Raw genomic sequence first — 26,566 nt, 5'->3', positions numbered from 1 at the left:
CTACTGTTGTGTATTTTCACAACAGAGTTTTGACTTATTTTCTGTGTGTTCCGAGCAGTGATGGGAATTACGGCGTTATAAATAAATGGCGTTACTAAAGGTGTTATTTTTTTCAGTAAGGAGTAATCAAACGAATTACTGTTTCCTCCGTTACAACGCCGTTACCGTTACTGACAATAAAATGTGGCGTTACTATATTATATTATTAGAATTTTATTTTTCAGTTCATCTGAATGGATGCGTGTACGCAGTAAAATCCCCAGTGTTAAATCAACACTGCTCAGAGTGTATTTGGTCCCACTCCAAATAATGTTAAAGTAACACTGAAGCAGAGTTAAAGCTAATGAGATAATTAAGTGATTAATTAAATGATGATTGATCATTAATGATGAACAGCTGTTGTTAACAAGCAGAATCACTGAAGAAAATAGAAACACAAGAACAACAACTGACTTCAGCCACAGCCTTTGATAAAATCAACTGAAATAAAAGACATTAAATCTCTGAAGATCTCAGCAGAGGAGGATTAAACAACTCCACAAACAGCATCACCAGCTTCACTCATTAATAACCAGACTCACTTTATTTCTGTCAGACATCTACAGAAGATCTTATTGAGAATTAACTAAGGTTTAGATGATGTTTTATTGGTCAAAAAATGATGCCACCATCATGGAGGTTGGTGTTTGCTGTAGTTGGGCTCTTGACCCTTGTAGAACTTTTAATTAATTTTGCTTTTAATTAATTGCAATAGTGTTTCACTGCAAACACTTGAACATTGCTGAAACAGAAGCTTAATGTAGCAGATTACACTTTCTGCTTATAAAAGACATGACTAACCAACACAAAGTGGTTTCTATTGCTTGCTCTTTGATTATTGACTTAAATTCATCAACTAAAAAGCAGCCAAGAAAATATGTAATCTTATGTATAAATAATATCATGTGTTGCTGGATACATAATTATCATATTTCTACAATAATTTTGAGCTCTGTATTAAACATATAGGACCATAACATTTCAAAAAGTTGAGGAGTTTCAGGTCAAGCTTTTAGACATGAAGACTTATCATATGATCCTCAACAGTGGTGACAATAAATATTTATACTGCAGTGCATGGTGGGAGTTTTTACTATGGTGTTACCCAGCATGCATTGCAGCTTGAAGAATTTTGTTGATTGTCACCATTGTTGAGATTCATATGCTGGTTCTTGATGTCTGTGTTTGTCTATACAATACAGTTGTTCAAAAATTTTATGCAGATGGTTTTAAAAGCGTTCACGATAACTGTTGGCTGCAACATTTTCTCATACTGTAACATCAGCGAGTTAGTTGCAAAAATCCAAAAAACAAAAACAAAGCATAAAGTCTGGCCAGTTAACAACGATTGTTTCATCACACAGAAGCATCTACTATGTGCTCAGTGTAAAGCACTGATCTTTCTCCTTTACAACAACATATGTATTGTTGCAAAGAAAAAACTAACACAGCAAAGCAAGTGGCAAGAGCCTAACCAAAGTAAACACTCATCTCCATGATGGTGGCATTGTTTTTGACCAATGAAGCATCAATGTTTAAACCTCTGATAATTTTCAATAAGAGCTTCTGTAGTCATCTGACAGAAATAAAGTCAATAATGAGTGAAGCTGGTGATGCTGTTTGTGGAGTTGTTTAATCCTCCTCTGCTGAGATCTTAAGAGATTTAATGTCTTTTATTTCAGTTGATTTTATCAAAGGCTGTTGCTGAAGTCAGTTGTTGTTCTTGTGTTTCTATTTTCTTTCAGTGATTCTGCTTGTTAACAGCAGGTGTTCATCACTAATGCTCAATCAGCACTTAATTAATCACATAATTATCTCATTAGCTTTAACTCTGCTTCAGTGTTACTTTAACACTATTTGGAGTGGGACCAAATACACTCTGAGCAGTGTTGATTTAACACTGGGGATTTTACTGTGTAGCTGTATTTGACGTACCATAAACTCTAGTGTGAAGGCGCACGACTCGCCGTCGCTTTCTCTCACATACACGCACGCAAAGAAAGATACAGAGCAAGAGAGTCTTTCATAACATGCAGAATTGACGCGCTACATGTAAATGATATTCTTTGTTGTATTTTCCTGTCAAAATAACGGCGTTCCTTTGGAATTCTTCAGCTTTTAAAGGAACACTCCACTTTTTTTGGAAATAGGCTCATTCCCCAACTCCCCAGAGTTAATAAGTTGAGTTTTACCGTTTTGGAATCCATTCAGCCGATCTCCGGGTCTGGCGATAGCACTTTTAGCATAGCTTAGCATAGATCATTGAATCCGATTAGACCAGTAGCATCGCGTTCAAAAATGACCAAAGAGTTTCGATATTTGTCCTATTTAAAACTTGACTCTTCTGTAGTTATATCATGTACTAAGACCGGCGGAAAATGAAAAGTTGCAATTTTCTAGGCCGATTTGGCTAGGAACTATACTCTTATTCCAGCGTAATAATCAAGGAACTTTGCTGCCGTACCATGGCGCAGTGATATTACGTAGCGCTTGAAAGTAGTCCCCAGCTATATTATAACTAGGTACCTAGGTACCTACCTACTTTCAGGCGCTGCGTAATATCACTGCAGCTGCTGCGGCCATGGTATGGCAGCAAAGTTCCTTGATTATTATGCCGGAATGAGAGTATAGTTCTTAATCATATCAGCCTAGAAAATCGCAACTTTTCATTTTCCGCCGGTCTTAGTACACGATATAACTACAGAAGAGTCAAGTTTTAAATAGGACAAATATCGAAACTCTTTGGTCATTTTTGAACACGATGCTACTGGTCTAATCGGATTCAATGATCTATGCTAAGCTATGCTAAAAGTGCTATCGCCAGATCCAGAGATCAGACAAATATGCATTCATACTTGGTTATTCTAATTACTAAAGTTCTATCATCATATAATATTATATTATAATGCTTCACTGACTGATGCTAAGTGTCAGTAGATAAATAGTGTAGATTAATGTACAATGTTTTATAATAATAATTTATTCTTATTTAATTTAACATATTTAATATTGGGGGCATCCAAAGTTATTTGACATTTGAACATTTTTTTTAAAAATAAGGCAATAGTTACTTTCCCTGGTAATTAGTTACTTTTATAATGATGTAACTCAGTTACTAACTCAGTTACTATTTGTGAGAAGTAACTAGTAACTATAACTAATTACTTTTTTTAAAGTAAATTGCCCAGCACTGGTTCTGAGTGTGTTTTTATACTTTTCTTGTATCACTCATTTAAATGGGAAGCTTTTTATATCTTGTATGTTATACCTTTTGTACCCTTCTGTCATTGTATTCATCGTTTTTATGGTTAACAAACAAACCACATCCATCCCCCGCACTTTTGAAAAGCTTGCTACGCCCCTGTATGCATGGATCAAGTTTATATGTATATGCGAGTATGTATAGGTGTGTGTGCATGCAGCGAGTTTATATGTATGTGCGTGTGTTGTTGTGGGTGTATATGCATGGATCGAGTTTATATGTATGTGCGAATGTTTATAGGTGTATATGCATGGATCAAGTTTATATGTATATGCGAGTATGTATAGGTGTGTGTGCATGCAGCGAGTTTATATGTATGTGCGTGTGTTGTTGTTGGTGTATATGCATGGATCGAGTTTATATGTATGTGCGAATGTTTATAGGTGTATATGCATGGATCAAGTTTATATGTATATGCGCGTATGTATAGGTGTGTGTGCATGCAGCGAGTTTATATGTATGTACGTGTGTTGTTGTGGGTGTATATGCATGGATCAAGTTTATATGTATATGCGCGTATGTATAGGTGTGTGTGCATGCAGCGAGTTTATATGTATGTACGTGTGTTGTTGTGGGTGTATATGCATGGATCGAGTTTATATGTATGTGCGAATGTTTATAGGTGTATATGCATGGATCAAGTTTATATGTATATGCGAGTACGTATAGGTGTGTGTGCATGCAGCGAGTTTATATGTATGTGCGTGTGTTGTTGTGAGTGTATATGCATGGATCGAGTTTATATGTATGTGCGAGTGTTTATAGGTGTATGCATGCGTCAAGTTTATATGTATACGCAAGTTATTCACAAGTGTATATACATTCATTACTAACATAATATGTATTGGTATGGATTTCATATTAGTGTGCACATGTATTTCATATATATATTTTGAACATCCAATAGTATACATGTATATGTGAGTAATTTATAGGTGTATATGCATGTGTTTTATGTATGTATTGATAAGCAAAGTTTGATTTAAATCCTACGTGGCACCTCATAGTGTGGAGTTGATTAATCACGCTCTTCTGAAATATTGAGAGATTTCATGTGTTTTATTTCAGTTGATTTCATCTTGGCTTTAGCTGTAAGTTTTGTTTCTCTGGTCTTGTCTCTTGTTCCTTCAATGATTCTACTTGTTATCAGCAGGTGTCCATCAATAAAGCTCAATCCTAATTTAATAAATCACTTAATTCTCTCATTAATCCATCACTGCTTCAGTGTTACTTCAACACTCTGTAGTGTGGACACATAGATAATAGCATCTGCTAATTGTATTCAAGTAAATAAAACGATGTCGTGCACCTTGAAAATAGTCTAATTAAGTTTAAGAAAACATTCTTTTCAGTTATCTGAATGCACTTTTTTGCTTTACTTTTAACTTGTATATAATTTATTCTTCACAGTGGGATGATAATGAAGGAGCATGTTGGACTTTTATACACTCTTACTTCAGTTTCTCCAGTTTACAGTGAAGATCCTTCAGTCCATCAGAGAGCAGATTCACTCCTGACGCTCCTAGTTTATTCTCAGTCAGATCCAGATCTCTCAGGTGTGAGGGGTTTGATCTCAGAGCTGAAGCCAGAGCAGCACAACCTTCATCTGTGACTCCACACTTACTCAACCTGTAGAGAAAAATCACACTCTTCAGTCTCTCAGTTCAGCAAACACTGGTATAAATGATATATGATTTTTTCCTTTCACTGCTTTGGTAAGAAAGTGCCTGCTAAAGTGGTAAATGTGATCATGTTTTATCAGTGTAGTGATTGTTGTCAGTGTGACTTACTGAACTGATCTGGATTCTTTAATCACAGGCAGCAGCTTCTGAAGAACTTCATCTGCTGTATTTTGGGCTCCAATAAACTGTTTTAGATTAAACTCATCCATCTTCTGCCCTGATGTCAGCAGCACATAAACCAGAGCTGACCACTGTGAAGAGGAGAGTTTGGTTTTTCCTATTTGTCCAGATCTCAGATAATCCTGGATCTCCTGCATCAGTGAATCATCACCCAGTTCATTCAGACAGTGGAACAGATTGATGGATCTCTCTGGAGAGCGATTCTCCCTGATCTTCTGTTTGATGAACTCAACTGTTTCCTCTTTCTTATAGGAGCAGCTTCCTGTCTGTGTCAGTAGTTCTCGTAAGAGAGTCTGATTGGACTCCATCGAGAGACCCAGAAGAAAACGCAGGAAAAGGTCCAGATGTCCATTTTTACTCTGTAAAGCTTCATCTACAACTCTCTGATGCAGCTCATATACTGAAACATTTTTCTTCTGGTTTAAAATCTTAGATGACACACTTTGTTTGGTTTGGTCAAACACATTTATGTAGTTCTTTGTAAAGGAGAGATGTGCATATAGAGCTGCTAGATGTTCCTGGATGCTCAGATGAACAAAGCAGAAGACTTTCCCCTGATTCAAGCCAAACTCCTCTCTGAAGATCTGAGTGCACAATCCTGAGTACACTGATGCTTCTGTCACATCAATGCCACACTCTATCAGGTCTTCCTCATAGAAGATCAGGTTACCTTTCACAAGCTGCTCAAAAGCTAGTTTCCCCAGTTTGAGGATCATGTCTTCATCCTTCACGTTCTTCTCATAGTCCTTCTCTTGCTTGATGTTGGTCTGAAGGATCAGGAAGTGTGTGTACATTTGAGTGAGAGTCTTGGGAATCTCTCCACTCTCTGCTCGACTCAACATCTTCTCCAGAACAGCGGCTGAGATCCAGCAGAACACTGGGATGTGGCACATGATGTAGAGGCTCCTTGATGACTTCAGGTGTGAGATGATTGTATTGGACAGACTCTGATCACTGACTCTCTTCCTGAAGTATTCCTGCTTCTGTGGATCATTGAAGCCTCGTACCTCTGTCACTCGATGGACAAACTCAGAGGGGATGAGATCAGCTGCTGCTGGTCTGGAGGTGATCCAGATGAGAGCAGAGGGAAGCAGATTCCCCTCAATCAGGTTCATCAGCAGCACATCCACTGAAGCTGATTCAGATAAATTACACAGTTTCACTTTACTCTTAAAGTCCAGCGACAGACGACACTCATCCAGACCATCAAAGATGAACAACACTTTATATTCATCACTGGATATTTTCATTTCTTTAGTTTCAGGGAAAAAGTCATGAAGAAGATCTGAAAGACTGAGTGTTTTGTCCTTCATCAGATTGATTTCTCTGAAAGGCAGTGGAAATATGAGCTGGACGTCCTGATTCTCTTTCTCTTCAGACCAGTCCAGGATGAACTTCTGCACAGAGACTGTTTTTCCAATGCCAGCGACTCCCTTTGTCAGCACAGTTCTGATGGGTTTGTCTTGTCCAGGTAAAGGTGTAAAGATGTCATTGCATTTGATGGCTGTGTCCTCTGTTGCTGCTCTCCTGGATTGTGTCTCAATCTGTCTCACCTCATGCTCATTATTGATCTCTCCACTCTCACTCTCTGTGATGTAGAGCTCTGTGTAGATCTTATTCAGGAGTGTTGGGTTCCTCTGCATCGCTGTTCCTTCATACAGACACTCAAACTTCTTCCTCAGATTTAATGTAAGCATTCTTTGGATCAGCTGAAAGTTATGACTGAAATATAAAAAAAAACAGGTTATGTAGAAGATTTTTATGGATATTAATCAGAATTATTTAGACATAATCAAGGTGAATTTTGCTTATAAGGTATCTGTTGAATCTTCCAATATATTCTGAAGGCCTTTGTGTCAAAGTGCGTACGTGGCAAAGCACATCTGGAAGAAATGAGGAGGGGGCTTTCTCCCCCATAACAAATTCTAGAGGGTCTCTTCTCCTCTGGGACAGATAGAGTTACATACACAAGTGAAATGTATGCATATGACTTAACCTTAGAATCCGCCTTAAATGGCTTGTATATAAACCAGAGACAAAGAACAGTCGAGAAGCTTTTCTGAAGAGAGAGCTTCGGTTTTATATCGGCCGAATAAAATCTATTTTTTCTAGAATCAAAACTCCAAGTCTTTGTTTCATTCTTCGAACTGCGGGGCGCGACACTTCATTTGGCGTCACGAACAGGATCTGGAAAAGAGCCACAAAGTGTACTACCGCTTGGAGCAGATTTCAAACAACACGTAAAGGTGGCCACCTTTTTTAATCAGGTAAGCATTTTTGCTTATATAATATTGTGTTGTTTGCAAAATCTGTTCTTGGTGGTAAGGTCACTTAAATTTTGCTCTTCCAAAATACTAAATTTAAAGATGAGAAGATTTAAAAAGAGGAGTTTTATTCCAGAAAAATAACTGCATGCATTATCTGGTTTATTGTTTGAGGTCTTGATGAGTAACTTAAACTGAACTGAGATGATGCAGGCAAAAATACATTGCTAGCAATGGTCTGTGTTTATTTGGGCTGGGCCTGAAGAGACGGAGATAGACGTGAAGTAGATATAGTATAGAGGCGTGCAAGACCCACGATACCGCCCTGATTAAATTAAAAAGACAAAAATATTGTAAGGTCACAGGGGACTGCTTGGGTAGGTAAAAATTCCTGACAGAATCTTGTTCTTTTACTGCGAAAAGAGAATACAGAGAGGTTACAGTACCAGAACCAGTATTTTGGAGCAGGTGGAAACTCGAGAGAAAAAAGCTTTGTTTTGTTGTTTTGTTTTGGAGAATGTTTGAAACTGTGTCCATGTCTGAATGCATGTGTGTGTGAAAGACTGAGAGTTAAGAGAAAACACATAAGTTCCGATTGGGTTTGGGGAGAGAAGTGTGCCTTTTTCTAAATGGAGAACGGCCGCAGCTCGTGTCACACTCAAGAGGGACTTAGAGGTGCATGTTGCTAGGGAAATAGGGTCAATAGAGATTGAATCCAGATGTGTGACAAGATCCTATGTTGGGTGTCTGTGTGAGAAAAAAGCAAGAGGGAGAGAAAAAATTTCTGAGAGCAGCGCTGTGCAGAAGAGATATTAAGTGAGGAAGTTCAATAAAGAACATTAAAAATAATAAGTGCGCACTAAATAAAACGATAGAGACGAGAGATAATTAAGAAATGAATAAATAAAAATCATTATTAAAGATATTATGAATACTATGTGATCATAAAATAAAGAAAAAGCATATAGAAAGTGTACATGCATCAGATATAATAAAAAGGTCATAAAATGAAGAATAAAAAATTAATTGAAAAATAGTGGCAACATTATTATAAAAAATTAATAGATGAATAAAAATATTACACGTGCTTATAACTGAAGACTTCCAAAATTTGTATCTTGTTGTCCCTGGGAGACAGTATGAAGGTTAATCCATTACAGAATTAGAGATTTGGGTTTGAGCTAACCAAATATAACTTGTGTAGCGCAATGTTGAATGAGAGCAAGATTGGGTGACCAAGTTCATAGAAATTTTGAATCAAAAGCTTTAGGATATTTAAAAATATCCTAAAATAGGATATAGGAGTGCACACTTCTGCATGGAGAAGAGCTGACTTAAAGCAGGAAAAGGTGAATCTTTCACTTGAGACTTTTCCTGAGTGTGAAGAGAACATCCTGAAATGCAAAACTCTGGCAAGAACAATCAAAAGCCAGACTGAGGAGAGGCAGAGAAACAACGGAGATCATGCACCACAACATCAGGCCTTTGAGTGCCATCACAGACTGACAACCCAGTGCAACAGCTAAACAGCTTCAACAAACTGATGATCTAACCAGAAGCACTTCCATCCCTTCCCATTGTGTGCACAGGTGAAGCACATTTATTTGATCACTTTAGAGACTGTTTCAAAATTTGTTAATCATTTTATTAACTTTATTAATCTTGATTATTCACTGGTCTCACAGCAGTTCTTTGAATTCTGTGTTTTAACTAACATTCTGAATCTGCTTTTCAATAGGTACCAGTCCAGCCTTATGTCTTAAGAAATAAGAAATTTTGACAGACAGAAGTAGGTGCTTGACTCAACAATTTAGGAAAAAAATCGAGCTGGATTTGGCATAGTGAGGGCTATTTCATTAACCAACGAGGGAAAAATGCACAACTAAATTATTGACAACAATGCTGAATTCTTTGGGAAAGGAAAAAAAGTAGACAAGATGTCTAATAGAAAAATATATATGGCTGATAAAATAAAAATATTGGTCACTCCATTTTGTTTAATGGTAATTTTCTGGGGCTGGATTGCCTAAAAGCATAAAAAAATTACGCCAAAGATCCAAAATCACATATGCTGCCGTAACTGAGGATAACAAGATAGAAATATTGATGGCCATGGATCCTAAATTATGCAGAGATCTCTAAGCATCATCTCAAAAGTAGCTCATGAGCAATAACAAAAAATTATGACTAAACTTTAAATTAGACAAACAAGTGGCATTTGAGAAATTACAATTGACTCTCTCAACTGCACAATGACTAAAACAAATAATCTAAACCAATTAATCTATTAGATTTTGTTTGAGAAAAAGAAAAAGGAGGTTTATACTGCAGTGTTAAAGCAAACCTTATAGTGACTGACGTTGTCCAGTTGCATAATGACATTTAGACACTATGTTGAATGCTACCAGGTATACGCTCAGTAGAGTGTAACAAAAAACTTCATGTTATATTCGGAATCCGTAGCATTCCACAACTAAAACCATTCAGGTCACAATCAGCTGAAATCTCAAGACAAAATATGTTTTTGGCCAAAAAGGGGGGTGTGAAAGGGTGTGAAAAAGTATGAATGATGGTGTTGTATGGAGTGAAAGAAGGTGTCTGACGAGACACTGAAATAAATCAATTATTTTGCCAAATAGCTGTATGCAGATTTGAATACAGTATGTGGGCCCACAGGGCAAATAACGCCCAGTAAAATAAAGACCATGGATGAATTCGGTTAAGTTTCCTGGTCAGTACCTAGGTTATTGTTGTGGCAGAAAGAAAAACAGTGCCACACTTGCAGCGCATTACATGGAAGGCAAAGCAAGCAAGCTTGCTCTGTCCACCCACATCTAACTTTCTTTTCAGCATATCATGATGGAGCTGATTCTGTCTCAAAAGGATAAAATATTGCCTTTCTAACTGTTAACATAAAGTGGGTTGAGTGTTTTCTAGGTCAAAAGGCCAACGCTACTGAACAAGATAGGCCTAGGAAATTATCTAGTGATATAGTGGAACTAAGTTTATAAAACAAAGAGATAACTGAATTAGTAAATTGTTAAGAATAAATTTGAAATGAATTGAAAAATTGTAAGGATGCAGATAACTGAGTAAAACCAAATTCTTTATCATATTATAGAAAATAGTATACTCATTTTATTAACAGCAATGGAGTTCTGAGAGCGCAAAAATGGGGCCAGGACAGCCCTCAACCCACATGACACTTCCACAGTTCACACCAAGAAGGATAACTATCCGGATGAGCAAATGTGCATGCTTGATATCACTAACAAAAACTCTGAAAGTTTCCATTTACAGGTGACAGCAGTTATATCAAGGCCCAGGAATGGTTTGCTCCACCAGTAAGAACCAGTGAGTGTGCAGTTATGGCCTCAAGGAAGAATCTTGCATTGATCAGCAAAATAGTTGCAAAGTGACACCCGGGTCCACATCTCTCACCTTAAAAATACGCCAACCAGCTTCAACAACCCCACACAGCATGAAGTGAGGGATGAAGGGCGTGCTAGTAACGACCCTCCCTTGCCAACGAGGGAAAGACCATTGCAACGATTCGCAAAGAGTCACCCTGGTGAAGATGGAATGAGTGATGGGACAGCTAACGAGACGATCAGAATACTTGGGAGCCAACAAATGGAAAAGAGGAAGTGGAAAGATATCTGATGATCATCACATGCCTAATGCATATTGTCATTCTACAAGCTCGAGCTGAAGACAACGGCAACCAGACTTCCTTTCAATTGCAAATGCAAACGAGAACCAACAGCAACCAGACTTCCCAAGAATTAACTTTTCAGCCCTCAAATAAATCTAACAGTGACTTCAACTTAATCCAAAATGAACAAGCACAAATAGAGGAGGAAAAAATATCTAGACAAAATAGACACATTGCAGATGACAATCATAACATCACTATTAAAAGCAATTCAGATATATTATGGGAAAAGGCAGAAGATAATAGTTGGTATAAATGGGTAAATTACACAGCCGAAAAAGAAGAATGGGAAAACTGCATAGTTTGCCTTGAAGCGAGACCAATTTTATATATTGTACCAATACCTATACACAGTTCTAGTTGCAAAATATTTCATGATGAATGGTTGAAGACATGTCCAGGACTGTCTAATGCAATGGGGTTAGATGTATTAAAAATGGGAAGTAAATGTTTAGTAGAACGAGGCAAAGCGACAAATGTCTTTAGAAACTGTACCCAAAAAATGGCATCTTTGCCCATATTGGGGCCAGTTTCTCCAATCCACAACGATCTACAGAGAAGCTGCTGAATTGCAATGTGAACATACCCGTAAATGGCCTATTATACAAGAAACAAAAATACAAAAGCCGCAAGGAAGAATACAATTAATGGCAGATCAGGAATTTGAATGTTATGAGAAAAAGGGAAATGTTAACGTAGGAAGATTTAAAGGAAAGTGTAGTAAAATATGGCAAATACCACGATGCACAGTTGACTATTTAGTGGTAAAAGAGGGCCCACCACCTATATTTGATGACATTGATATTCCACTGGCAGACATATGGTGGATGTGTGGATTACTATGAAAAGGAGATATAAAGATGAGCCATATCCTGGGTGTAAGTGCTAGCCTAACCTCTGCCCAAGGATGGCTCTCTACGATGCGCAAAGTATCTGGGCTGAAGATCAACGGATCCGAACTATTGTTTCTTGGAATATTCAATGTATTATGTTTTGAATGTGTTTTTAAGTGTTTTTATGTGTTTGATATACATAACTGTGACAACCACAGGCAAGCGCTGAACCAATCGCACGCTCATGCTTTTAACATTGTATTTTACTATAAAGGGGGAAAGGAGACAGAATCTTTTACTCTCTTCTAATTAAAAGTGGAGAGAGATGTTTGGTTCTGATTTTCTTCCAGAGTGCTGCCGCATCATTTAGGCGTTGATGGTAAACCTGCGTGACTTATTTAGTCACTAGATAGTGTTAGCTGAAAGGACTGAATTATGAAGTAGCACTCTGGGTAGATGTAAACAAATTGTGAGACTTAATGAAGTCTCAAAGGGAGGAATGTAGAAGATTTTTATGGATATTAATCAGAATTATTTAGACATAATCAAGGTGAATTTTGCTTATAAGGTATCTGTTGAATCTTCCAATATATTCTGAAGGCCTTTGTGTCAAAGTGCGTACGTGGCAAAGCACATCTGGAAGAAATGAGGAGGGGGCTTTCTCCCCCATAACAAATTCTAGAGGGTCTCTTCTCCTCTGGGACAGATAGAGTTACATACACAAGTGAAATGTATGCATATGACTTAACCTTAGAATCCACCTTAAATGGCTTGTATATAAACCAGAGACAAAGAACAGTCGAGAAGCTTTTCTGAAGAGAGAGCTTCGGTTTTATATCGGCCGAATAAAATCTAATTTTTCTAGAATCAAAACTCCAAGTCTTTGTTTCATTCTTCGAACTGCGGGGCGCGACACTTCAGTTACAACATAAACAAAGAAGATAAATGGTAGTAAAATAAATTAACACTTGTATATCAAATAATTAAGCAATATCATGTGACCAAGAATACTGTTGTTCAAATATCAGCATGGCAGTGATTTGTCTGTAGGCACAAGGCTGCTGATAATCAAAGTTGTGCTGATATTCAGATAAACAGCATGATTGTGAGTCTGACACAACAGTTCAATAACATACATTTTAGAGGCAATATTGCCAGTTACTTTCTTTTACTTAGCTAATGAAAACAGCTTCAGGGCCACAACAAAAGTATCCTTTGAGTATCCCAGAGCAAAACACATTAGATGTTTCATTATGGATCAAATGAGCATTTTTTTAAATAAGTCTATCTATCTAAACAAAACCATTGTACCTCAGAGCAGCTGATGTGTGCTCATTTAAATATTTTTACAAAAACTCAATCATTTAATTTTTAAGAACTTTAAAATCCTTGACACATTTTTATGAACACAGTTGTAATATTTTCATCTTACCCAATAATGTTTTATATTAATAAAAATATCATAAGTGAAAATATGTAAGAATATGGAGCTTATAATAACAAAACTATTTGAATTAGAATTGTGTAAATTTGAATTATTGACAAGTGTAATTTAACAAAACTGAATATTATGTGACATTTAACATAGTTCTGAATTTGATTTTTTTTTTTTAAACTTGAATATTAAACATTTGAAATTTAACACAACAAAAACAGCAGTTTTTTAGTAGACATGTATTTTCAAACAGCGGATTTTTTGTTCTTAATTCTTACTGTGCGTTCAAACCAGACACGACTTGCGTGAATAAATCGCACTATTCGCGCGTAGTTGGACGCTTGAACATTTTGAGTTTGCTCGCTTCATTCGCGTGTGAAATTCACTTCACAACAGACGCGAATTCGCGTCAAGGAGGGGCTTCTGCCAGGCGGCTCCAGCCTCATTACACTACACTGGTCCAATCACAAATAACTATTTTTTACTATACTATTGTGAGTGTATTTGCAATAGGATATAATTAGAATGAATGTACAAATGTTTGCCATAAGTAGCCTATTCTAATCTTAACATAGAAATAATATTTTTATGTAACAAATATGCTATAAATTACGATTTACTATGTTGTGCACAAAGTAACACACCAAGCAAGATCCTTTTTATTCCTGTTTCTATAAAAGTTTGACGATGTATCGTACAGCTCCGGGTATCCACATACAGCGACGGTGATTTTGTCCTCCATTGTTGTTTCGGATTTCTGCCTCCCTCACTACGTCGTAATCACATCACTACTATAGCAAGCTCCTGATTGGTTAACGCGGCTCAAATGTTCGCCAAAGTTCAGATTTTTCAATTTGCGCGAATCACGCATTATGCGCGTCAAACGCCCCATTCGCACCGCGTCATTCGCGCGAATCGCGCCGCAGGATGTCTATTCGCGTCTTTGGATTGACTTAACATGTAAATCACTCGCGCGCGCTTAACGCTTCATTCACGTCTGGTGTGAACGCACCTTTAGACTGCAAATATCCAGTTTTTAAAAATACAGTTTCAAGTTTTCAAGATGAAGAAGAAATTTGGAAAATCTAATTCAATATTTAAAATTCAAAGCGCAGAAATTCAGATCGTACAGAAAGTAGGTCAGAGGTCATCCACAGGGAAGAGTAGATGATCTCCGAAAAGTCGAACGAAGCATTTACTGCGACTGGGAGGACATGTTCGGTTCACTTAAGCCTCGTTTATACTCACGCCTGGCTCAGCTTCACGAGCCTCCGCTGATTGTGCTTGCACCTCCCCAAACGGACGAGGCGTTTAACGCGTTCGCCGTTGAGATATTCTTTGAAACGACAGGGGGCGACAAGGAGTCATTTTCCTCTAAAACCATCGGGAATCACCAGTGAGAAGAAGTAATTTGCCGGTACAAGGCTTCTCGTGTGATGAATGAGTTGATGAATTAATAATTTCTTTATGAACTGGTTAAAATAATCGTAAACTTTTGGGTTATTTCGCATATTATTAAGCAAATAGTGTATAAATAGTGTCTACATGAATTCTAATTCTATTTTTATACAATAAAAATAAAACGTTCTTGAATTAAATGAAGCCTTGGACAAACTATGCAAAAAAAAACATCGTTTTAACTCAAAGCGTTAAAGGTTACCTGGTGGAGTTTGAAATTAACATCAAACTGCTTCTGTTTCACACAAATGCCAGCACAGACGTGCATGTTTGGCTAGAATCGCCCAGAACTCATGCATCTTCGGAAGCGGAGCTGCGCGGAAAGTTACGAAAAATGTCGTGCACACCGCCACGCTAAACGACATCGCACGCACTCAAAGCGAACTTCCGCCAACACCGCGATGACGTCATATTTGGCGCGCGCACCCAAGCGAACTTGCGGACGTGTCGAGTATAAACCAGGCTTTAGGCTAATTTTGTTGTGGCCACAACATATTAACTCGTGGGAGCGTGATATGTTGTGGCCACAAGGTCATTTTGTCGAGGTAATCCTGGAATCGCCGCGTGGCTGCTGCTTTCTCTCGTAGTGGAAGTGTTTTGTGCGATCTCGGAGCAGACATTGCTATAGTTGCAAACAACAAGGTCACATTTGATTTTACTAAAAATATACAAAACATAATGGAAATGTAGTATGTGTGTTATTTGCTATTTATCATTTCGTGAGACTAGCTATAGCGTGGTTTTCATGTCAGAAACAGTTTATGACAGTTTTATTACATTTTACACGTAATTGTATTTTTACCTGGCAAACCAACTCGTACACGCATGCTCAGGATATTTTTTTATTTATTTATATCTCTGTAAAAGATTTTTGGTGGATCATTCAATGGGAATTCTATTACATTTTAAATGATCTTTGTCATGTTTTAATCACTATCTACATGAGCACTATCTACATGATCTACATGAGTGAAATGTTGTATTGGTTGCTAATAATCAACAATAATCAGCACGGTAATTGGTTAAAGCCAACAAAAAGATTATTTATTTTATTTATATTTATTTTTATTTTATTTTTTCTGGCGGCGTCTGCTGTGAAGAGCCGGGGAAGCGGCAGGATTTTGGGGGCACGAGCACCGCTTGCACACCGCCAGTGACACTGCCTACTTTCCTGCTATTCACAATTTGAATAAAAGTTTTAACAAATTAGTTTTTAATAAACTTGAATCTTGTCTACCTCATGTAGGAGATTTAATGCGGGTGTGGTTCGGGTCAGATAACGGGTTGGGTGTTCTGTCAGTTACTGAGGGTGCAGGACCCGTGCAGGACTCTGCCTCGAGATGCTATGTTGAGGGAACCACATATTCTTCTCGTGGCCATGAGTTTAATGCGTAAACAAACCTGAGTGACCATAGCAACCTTGGATTATCAGAGATGGATTTATTAATATTTCATTTTGAATTAAGAGATTATTATGAATGAATTAATGAATTATTAGAAATTATTACATTATTAAATTATTTTAACCATAGGCCTAGGCTACCAGACTGTATTGCGCGCGATGTAGACAGCATTCGAATGAAGTTTATCATGAATAAATTACATAAAGTACATATAATGACATAGGCCCGCAAGAAAACATTTTTATCCATCCCAAGTCCATTAACTGATCGTCTTTTTCCATAATATTTGCATATTATTATTATTATTGATTATATTTTTATATTCGTTGTTATGCATTTGATTTATTTTCCCTTCATTTTGATCTCTTTACTTAACGTTCTGAATAATAATAGCCTACTGTAAATGCCGACATGCCAATAAAGCTTTGATTATGCTATGACTTAGGGGAATTTTTACTGGAAGTTTTATAATAATAATATACAAATATTAAATAAAGAGACACGATCAGTTAACGGATTTACAAACCTGTGGGATGGAGAAAAATGTTTTATCCATCTCCGATAATCCTGGGTTGCTATAGTCACACAGGTTTGTTTACGCATTAAACTCGTGGCCACGAGAAAAATATGTTGTTCCCTCAACTTCACATCACGCTCCCACGAGTTAATATGTTGTGGCCAGGACAAAACTAGCCTAAGTGAACCGAACATGTCCTCCCGGTCGCAGTAAATGCTTCATTCGACTTTTCGGAGATCATCTACTCTTCCCTGTGGATGACCTCTGACCTACTTTCTGTACGATCTGAATTTCTGCACTTTGAATTTTAAATATTGAATTTGATTTTCCAAATTTCTTCTTCATCTTGAAAACTTGAAGCTGTATTTTTAAAAACTGGATATTTGCAGTCTAAGAATTCAGAACAAAAAAATCTGCTGTTTGAAAATACATGTCTACTAAAAAATTGCCATAAAAATATTCAGTTGTGTTAAATTTCAAATGTTCCATATTCAAGTTTTAAAAAAAAATCTAATTCAGAACTATGTTAAATGCCACATAATATTCAGTTGTGTTAAATGACACTTGTCAATAATTCAAATTTACACAATTCAAATTCAAATAGTTTTGTCATATTATAAGCTCCATATAAGACACTTTGGAAATAAAACGAAGACAAAAGCAACATTCCCATTAACAGTTTCACAGTACTTTCTTTTCATCCTTATTCACCATATGAGAAAAACAGAGGGGGATGTTGAGACATTTTATACAAACTTACCTCAGTATTTTCAATTTACAGCGAGGATCCTGCAGTAGATCAGAAAGCTGCTTGACTCCCAAATCTTTAATTTCATTTCCAGTCAGATCCAGATCTCTCAGGTGTGAGGGGTTTGATCTCAGAGCTGAAGCCAGAGCAACACAACCTTCATCTGTGACTCCACAATCCCTCAACCTGTAGAGAACAATCACACTCTTCAGTCTCTCAGTTCAGCAAACACTGGTATAAATGATATATGATTTTTTTCCTTTTACTGCTTTGGTAAGAAAGTACCTGCTAAAGTGGTAAATGTGATCATGTTTTATCAGTGTAGTGATTGTTGTCAGTGTGACTTACTGAACTGATCTGGATTCTTTAATCACAGGCAGCAGCTTCTGAAGAACTTCATCTGCTGTATTTTGGGCTCCAATAAACTGTTTTAGATTAAACTCATCCATCTTCTGCTCTGATGTCAGCAGCACATAAACCAGAGCTGACCACTGTGAAGAGGAGAGTTTGGTTTCTCCTATTTGTCCAGATCTCAGATAATCCTGGATCTCCTGCATCAGTGAATCATCACCCAGTTCATTCAGACAGTGGAACAGATTGATGGATCTCTCTGGAGAGCGATTCTCCCTGATCTTCTGCTTGATAAACTCAACTGTTTCCTCTTTCTTATAGGAGCAGCTTCCTGTCTGTGTCAGTAGTTCTCGTAAGAGAGTTTGATTGGACTCCATCGAGAGACCCAGAAGAAAATGCAAGAAAAGGTCCAGATGTCCATTTTTACTCAGTAAAGCTTCATCTACAGCTCTCTGATGCAGCTCAGACAATGAATGATATTTAAACCAGTTTAAAATCTTAGATAACACACTTTGTTTGGTTTGGTCAAACACATTTATGTAGTTCTTTGTAAAGGATAGATGTGCATATAGAGCTGCTAGATGTTCCTGGATGCTCAGATGAACAAAGCAGAAGACTTTCCCTTGATTCAAGCCAAACTCCTCTCTGAAGATCTGAGTGCACAATCCTGAGTACACTGATGCTTCTGTCTCATAATTGCCACACTCTCTCAGGTCTTTCTCATAGAAGATCAGGTTACCTTTCACAAGCTGCTCAAAAGCCAGTTTCCCCAGTTTGAGGATCATGTCTTCATCTTTCACCTTCTTCTCATAGTCCTTCTCTTGTTTGATGTTGGTCTGAAGGATCAGGAAGTGTGTGTACATTTGAGTGAGAGTCTTGGGAATCTCTCCACTCTCTGCTCGACTCAACATCTTCTCCAGAACAGCGGCTGAGATCCAGCAGAACACAGGGATGTGGCACATGATGTGGAGCCTCCTTGATGACTTCAGGTGTGAGATGATTGTATTGGCCAGACTCTGATCACTGACTCTCTTCCTGAAGTATTCCTGCTTCTGTGGCTCATTGAAGCCTCGTACCTCTGTCACTCGATGAACACACTCAGAGGGGATGAGATCAGCTGCTGCGGGTCTGGAGGTGATCCAGATGAGAGCAGAGGGAAGCAGATTCCCCTCAATCAGGTTCATCAGCAGCACATCCACTGAAGCTGATTCAGATATATTACACAGTTTCACTTTACTCTTAAAGTTCAGAGACAGGCGACACTCATCCAGACCATCAAAGATGAACAGCACTTTATATTCATCTATGGATATTTCCATTTCTTTAGTTTCAGGGAAAAAGACATGAAGAAGATCTGAAAGACTTTGTGTTTTGTCCTTCATCAGGTTGATTTCTCTGAAAGGAAGTGGAAATATGAGCTGGACGTCCTGATTCTCTTTCTCTTCAGCCCAGTCCACAATAAACTTCTGCACAGAGACTGTTTTTCCAATGCCAGCGACTCCCTTTGTCAGCACAGTTCTGATGGGTTTGTCTTGTCCAGGTAAAGGTCTAAAGATGTCATTGCATTTGATGGTTGTGTCCTCTGTTGCTGCTCTCCTGGATTGTGTCTCAATCTGTCTCACCTCATGCTCATTATTGATCTCTCCACTCTCACTCTCTGTGATGTAGAGCTCTGTGTAGATCTTATTCAGGAGTGTTGGGTTTCCCTGCGTCGCTGTTCCTTCATACAGACACTCAAACTTCTTCCTCAGATTTGATTTGAATCTGCTTTGGACCAGTTGAGTGCCATGACTGAAAGTATAAAACATTGGTTTAAGACATAAATTAGATGAGTACCCAAGTGAAAAATACACAGTGTTGGGAGTAACGCATTACAAGTAACGTGAGTTATGTAATCAGATTACTTTTTTTCAAGTAACTAGTAAAGTAACACATTACTTTTTAATTTACAAGAAAATATCAGAGTTACTTTTTAAAAAAAGTAACGCCAGTTACTTTGTTTTCCCATTTACTGACTGACAAGTCTCCTGTCCCCATGTTGGGAGAAATCGTAAGTGTTTGCTGTGTGAACATGATCTTACTGTAGTTCCAGACTGAATGTGAATGTGCATTAATTCATCTCACTTGCAAAAAAACACATTTAGTATTCATCAAAATGAATAAAAAAAAAAAAACTGAAATGCAAACTCAGAATATGACGCGAAGCTGCAATAATTAAATATGTTAAATAACACAAATGTATCTAATCCCATTTTATTAACCAATGTCTTTGCTGCTGACCTTTGATGATCCAGTTCAACCATACTAATAAGCAAAAATTACTTTAGATGAACTAGCAATTGTGCTTCGTTTTTTAAATTGCTGAAGAGTGTTGAAACTTCTTCTCCTGCGTTCTACTGTACAGCCTGAGGTTTATTCATTACACTTTTTGGTGTGAAAGGACTTTTACATTTGCTATAAATAGAACTTCTTATATTAAAAATAAACAATTAAGCCCTGCTCAAATTTAGAAAGTAATGCAAAAGTAACTAAGTAACGTAATTAGTTACTTTTTTAGGGAGTAACGCAATATTGTAATGCATTGTTGCATTTAATTGTGCAGACGGAGTGCTGAAATACAATTAAAGATAAGCTTAATTTATTTGACTGTGCTGAAGTGGAACTATTGCAAGTATACTTCAGGTACACTTTAAGTATTTTGCATTTAAAGACCGATATTATTCAAAGATTATACGATTCTCATCAAAAGTGACATTAAAACACATATTAGACTTAATATTAAGAAATGTGCATTGTGCACGAGTAGTATGCCAAATAAAGTTTAATTATAATTTTTATATCAGAAAATCTCGAGTTATCTGTCAGTAAATATGTTAATAGATTTTAACTATACTTACTATGAAATAAATGTATTTTAAATATATTACTTTTTTACTAGGGTAAAACTGACAGTAAAAAAAAATAAAAATCTCCGGACAGCCTAGACAGAAATATTGTACCTCAGATTAGATGGCATGTGTTTTCCTCTAAATATTCCTGGAGTGTCCGTTAACTGCTCACTAATTATGGACAAACATAGAAAGAACAGAGACAATACAATTAAGCAGTGAAAAGCAGTCGAAAAATCAAATGTGTGCAAAGGGAAATTTGTACAATTTTGTTGAAATGACACAGAATTACCTTATAAATTAACATCTCATACAGAACGATTAAAACCAAACTATCTATCGAATCTATTCTCACATTAATCTATTTAAAAAGAGATGTTGTACCTCAGATCAGGTGATGTGTGTCTTCCCTCAAATTCTACCGGTTCGTCCATAGACTTATTACTCTTCATGGACACACAGCTGGGCTCTGATGAGATTGATCTGTCACTTTGGTTTTAACAGAATAGAAACAATAGAGAATAGAATAGAATAGAATAGAATAGAATAGAATAGAATAGAATAAAATAGAAGGGAATAGAAGGGAAAAAATCATATAGTTGATTTTATGTGTAGTACATAAGAAAACATGAAAACACATGAAAGGTATATTCAGCAACTTTAAATGAACTGATAAAATAATACAAATGAAAACTTGAATAATCATTACTTTACTGAAAAACATCCACAGATTTTGTCATCTATATCATGTTATTTACCTGTATCTAGCTTTATCTATTGTTTTGGATATTGATAAGGCTATTGGTATTTACCTTCTTCAATGTTATGTTATTTGCTTGTATTTATGTATATGCTTTGATATAAAAATGTTTGCACTTGCGATATTTGCTTTGTTATGATGAATAAGCAACAGTTGTGAAAGTTAGATGTCTGCGTTTGATGCTGTGTATTCAACCACAAAGTTTAAGAAGGTAGAAGGTACATAGTTGTGAAGAGACTACAGTGAAGAAGAAACTGCTTTGTACTGTAACCAATAAAAAGGAGTTTTTATTATTATGATTGCCTACATTATTGTCTACTTTTCTTATAACTACAAACTGAGCCTCAAAAAAGAACAAACACAGCTATTTAGGCTGTCAGTCATTTAGATGCTGTCAGGTCAATTACATTTGTATGGCCTCTCTTCTTGTAGCAGTCATGTTTTCTTCTGCTTGCTCGTATCTACAGTCAAGATGTGCTCACTGTGTCTGTAGCAAGTCAAAGTGGCTCTTAGTTTTTATTAAAAGTCTGAGTACAGATAGTCTGCCATAGTGTCCTCTATCTTTAGGGCCAGATTGTAGTGACTTTCATTCTATTGATGTGTTTTCCCATTAAAGTGATGTAGCTGTTTCATTTGTGCTGTAATTTGATGGTAAAAATGTTGTACCTCAGATCAGGTGATGTGTGTCTTCCATCAAATTTTATCGGTTCTCCCATAGACCAGTTACTCTTCATGGACACACAGCTGGGCTCTGATGAGTTTGATCTGTCCTCCTGAAATTGACTTTAATAGAATAGCGACATTGGAAAAGAGATAATATAATACAGACAAGAATCAAACTGGTTGATTTTACATGAAAATGAATTCCACACAGGAAAGTTGTCTATCAAAAAAAAAGAAAAGAAAAGATTATTATAAAAGAAATAATGAAGCTGAAGATATGTTGAAGAGTGATGACACTGTCCAAGGATAATGTCCTCTATCATCCACCTGTCTATCTATCTGTGGTGTCTTTGGTGTTTTGGTAATTAAAGACTCTGAGTGAGTCGCATGTAGATCCCGACACCAGAATAAGAAAACGTCAACAGATCACTACACCAACCCTGACAAACACCCCATACACCCTGGTTTACAATGAACCTTAACATTAAGATCATATGAAGACTTTGACATACCTGCATCCTGGAGAAAAATCTCCATCTCTGGACGCTTGTGTGTCCTCCATGATTCATTCAGTCTTCATGAAGCTGCGCAGGTACGTCTGATGAGACAGAAACACTCAGATACAACTAAATACAAGAAGCATGTGTTTATAGGAATCAAAAGATTCTGACTTCTGATTTCTAATCAGTAATCAATATTTCACTTCTGGTTTAATTACCATCATGTTATTGTATGTTAAGAACTGGCATCATCTGAATCAGAAGATATTCTTTTTCAGTTAGATATTGAGTTTAGTTTACACAGAAAATTTGGAGACATGCAGCTAAATAAAAAATAAATAAAGATGTGGTTTATAACTTTGACTTTTATGATTAGGCCTACATATATTAGAAAAGTGTATTTTAACATAGAGTCTATATAGGCCTATATGTCCAAAGATAATTAATAATAAAGACATCATTGACGAGATCAAAAATGCATATAATGTACTTCATGTGTAAGTTACATTTCATGGTTACTTACTTATTGAGGAAGTCGATAACTTTTCTTGCCGCTTCACTTTAACACTTGCTGGAAATGTAAGGTTACTAGACATCTTAAGTTTTCTCAACAACATCACGTAAATTCCTACAAAACATGCATATACAGAAATCACTGGATATTATTTCTAATGAGTTAAAGATTCTTAAACACGGGTGTAAAACGGCGCAGATAGAGAAAGCACAATACAGGCTACTTTCACTTTCGTTTTACTGCAGTCACGTGCCATTTGCGCTGAAAATATATCGCGCGTCTACATGGCGTTGCGTGGCTTCATGAAGCTTCGAAACCTTTGAATCAGGCCCAGTTTACGCTTAACTTTTGCCAGGGTTACGTCTATTGTTTACACTATACTCCGGCGGTTTCGACCCTCGACAACAGAGACTTTTGAAAACACTGCAGACCCGTTTTAGATTGAAAACTCCGGGGTCAGAGCACACATCAAACTGAAACCACGGTCAATTAATTTATAATAATAGGCTAAATAATAATAATAATAATAAATAAAATAAATAATGATAAAAAAAATAAAAAAAATAAATAAACAGGCACTTCTTATTTAATGCTATGTTATTATTTTAATTGTATTTAATATATTAAACTTTCAATAAAATATTTGCAATGGGTATGTAAAATGTTTTATGCATGTTTTGGCCTGAAACACTTGGTGTTGGTAGACATATTTTAAAAATTCATAAAGAAAAAAATAAAATAAAATTGTTTTCTGCAAAATCTTGTTCTACATCTCCCCAAATAGGCCTACCACTGTGGTCATTTTCATGTTGTTGTACTGTTTAATTATTTCATAATTGCTAATGCAATCACGATATTTTAGAATGGAAAACTGAAAAAATGAAAAAGATTAATTAGGGAGAATCAATAAATTATGAATAATTTATTGCTATTATGTAAATAATATGTAATCATTTAATCCATAAAGAGTAACTGTAGTCTGATTTTGAGTATTTTAAAATGTAACTTAATCTAATTACAAGTACTTAATTTTTGGAATGTGATTATGTAATCCAGATTATGTAATCAGTTACTACCCAGCTCTGGACGATCAAAACTACAAAAAGTCCCATAGACATTCATAGAGGGGTCAAAACTTTTGTACAGTAGCACATACAGTGTATTTAAGCACTAGCAACATCATTAAACATGCCAGCAATGTGCTAAATTACATTAGGTTCGTCCAAGAAGTCACCAGTTTTGTAGCTAAATTGGCAACACCTCATAAACCAGCGCTCAGTCCTGTTCTCAGAAATCTACCTTCCTGTGAAGTCCAGCTCCATCCCTTATCAAACACATCTGAACCAACTAAGATCTTCAGGAGCACTTGATAATACAGACAGGTGTCTTGGAGCACTGAAGATAGATGTTAGGGAACAGGATTGGACACCCCTGAGGTGCCTTAGTGCAAGAAACATCTATATACCAAAGGCCTCTGAAGTGAAATGTCACATTTCTCCAAAATATGACAGTAAAATCTGTCCTCTATAAGAACAGGCCATTCTTTCGTTCAATTCATTGTAAGTCTGTACAGGCCTGTGAAGTGGAATATCATCATGTATCATACAGTCACAAAGACCTGGCATTTGTGCCCTAATGGTCAGTCTTTCACTTTGTTTGTGTTTAATATTCAGTTTTATGTGTATTTTAATAGAATTTCTGTGGTTACCATTGTGCTGAGGAGCAGCTTGTGGTTAATGTACAGAAACAATCAAGAGTCCAAATTACACACTTTTTTTGTAAGCAAATAGTTGTTTAATATATTGACAAATGTTTGGAAGACTTAACCTAGTTTCCTTTAGGTACACCTTTTACTCAACACAGCATGAAATCTACCGATTGAGCAGATTCTGTAGGTATATTTTTACAAAAATGAGGTCTGTGCAGGTGTATAGAGGTGTCAAACTCAGTTCCTGGAGGGCCACAGCCCTCCACAGATTAGATTCAACCCTAAATAAACACACCTGATCCAAATAATCAAGTCATTTAGGCTTATTTGAAAACTACATGGTGTGTGTGTCTGTTGGAACTAAACTCTGCACTTAACAACAAAAAAAAAAGATTTATTAACAAAAATATAGTGAAAATTAGTAACAAAGGAGACAAATTCAGGAGTGAACAAGGCCAAAATAACAAACATAAATGACTTGTTTTAGTACCCTCTAAATTCAGCACAATGCAGAGACTAAAACCAGTGTTTCCACGTCCTTTCCTGACAGTAGTCTCTATATCAGATCAGTCGTTTATTGTGATTTGCATCAAACTTCTGTGTTGTAATGAATATCCTCATGATTTCCCAATACTGTACGTCTCTATATGAGCTTGCAAGCAGATGCAGTTGAAGATTCCATGAATAAATATTCCAGGTTGCTTCCAAGTTAAGGTGTGTGAACAGCTTCAGGAATCTGCTCTTGATTAATCATTTTGACCATATTACTAAAAATCTTTTTACAAAAATGTACTATTTAAAACAAATCATGTCTATTCCTGGTTTACATGAGTTAAGAGTATATAAAAATGGCTGTGAAATTTAAAAAGCAGTTTGTTACTGCTCCTGTATTTAATGCAACATAATTCAGTATCAATACACAATATTCAAGCTAAAGTTGCACTTGCTATTTAATGGACAAAAAGTGTATGAAGTCTGCCAGACATTGTGCTGCTTTTAGATTTTAAAGGTAAATAACAGCAAAACTACAATGTGACCAAATTCCATATTAAAGTATATAATTAAAAACAATTTAAAATTACTGTACCTAAAACGATACTGAAATTTAAAAGCAGCAAGTTTGTTAGTTTCTCCAATACATACGGTCAAAGGCAACAGTAAATGTCTTGTGCTAACACATTTTCGTGAATTCAAGGGCAGGCTCAGTTTCTATCAAGGAGTCACCAGATCCTTCAGAAAACAACCGTAAGTAGTGCAGTTCATCACATTAGACATGTGACTGGACATTTACATATATACCATAAATAATGCTAGGTGATGGAGGTTTGAAATTTGAATCAATCAATTCGGAATTATTTTTAAGAATAAGTGAATATGAATAAGTGACCAGCAGGTGGAGACATTTAATCAGCTGAGTCAGGAATGAGATGTCGGCAGGATCCTCTGCAGATCTGCTGGCACTGAAGGCAAGCTAACTGTTGCTGTTGTTCGATGATCTGGGCCCCTGTACGGTTTCTGTCATTTGGACCTCTTGGTAGGAATCCTTGTTCCTGTTCCGACGCATCTTGTTGACAGCAAACACAATCGGAGCCACCAGAAACACCACTCCAGTCGCAATCCAAACCCAGACAGCTGGAAGGGGAAAG

The 26,566-nt window shown here is 36.6% G+C and overlaps 2 protein-coding genes across 22 annotated transcripts in view; one reads left to right on the top strand and one right to left on the bottom strand.

The window, feature by feature from the left end:
* LOC131525557 (NLR family CARD domain-containing protein 3-like) overlaps positions 1 to 23,435 on the bottom strand; it is a 185,625-nt gene extending 162,190 nt beyond the window's left edge. For 17 of the 21 annotated variants that reach the window (XR_009267247.1, XR_009267248.1, XM_058753331.1 and 14 more), the window contains exons 1-9: positions 23,222 to 23,435; positions 22,711 to 22,796; positions 22,202 to 22,318; positions 21,160 to 21,264; positions 20,887 to 20,946; positions 17,885 to 19,678; positions 17,549 to 17,722; positions 5,092 to 6,885; positions 4,757 to 4,930 (exon numbers count right to left, since the gene is read on the bottom strand). Coding sequence is in view for 19 of the 21 variants with exons in the window: in XM_058753331.1 (XP_058609314.1) it covers positions 4,757 to 4,930; positions 5,092 to 6,885; positions 17,549 to 17,722; positions 17,885 to 19,678; positions 20,887 to 20,946; positions 21,160 to 21,264; positions 22,202 to 22,318; positions 22,711 to 22,760 (4,268 nt within the window). In the remaining 2 variants the exon portion in view is untranslated. The remainder of the gene's footprint in view (positions 1 to 4,756; positions 4,931 to 5,091; positions 6,886 to 17,548; positions 17,723 to 17,884; positions 19,679 to 20,886; positions 20,947 to 21,159; positions 21,265 to 22,201; positions 22,319 to 22,710; positions 22,797 to 23,221) is intronic. The other 4 variants (XM_058753335.1, XM_058753347.1, XM_058753351.1 and 1 more) reach the window with 2 other exon arrangements.
* LOC131525559 (ribonuclease inhibitor-like) overlaps positions 1 to 26,566 on the top strand; it is a 214,923-nt gene that overhangs the window by 143,177 nt on the left and 45,180 nt on the right. The window lies entirely within an intron of this gene.

Source organism: Onychostoma macrolepis, chromosome 19 (assembly GCF_012432095.1).
Source record: "Onychostoma macrolepis isolate SWU-2019 chromosome 19, ASM1243209v1, whole genome shotgun sequence".
Classification (NCBI taxonomy): Eukaryota; Metazoa; Chordata; class Actinopteri; order Cypriniformes; family Cyprinidae; genus Onychostoma; species Onychostoma macrolepis.
Note: the sequence above shows the minus strand (reverse complement) of the source record. Positions and strands in the feature narration are given on the sequence as shown.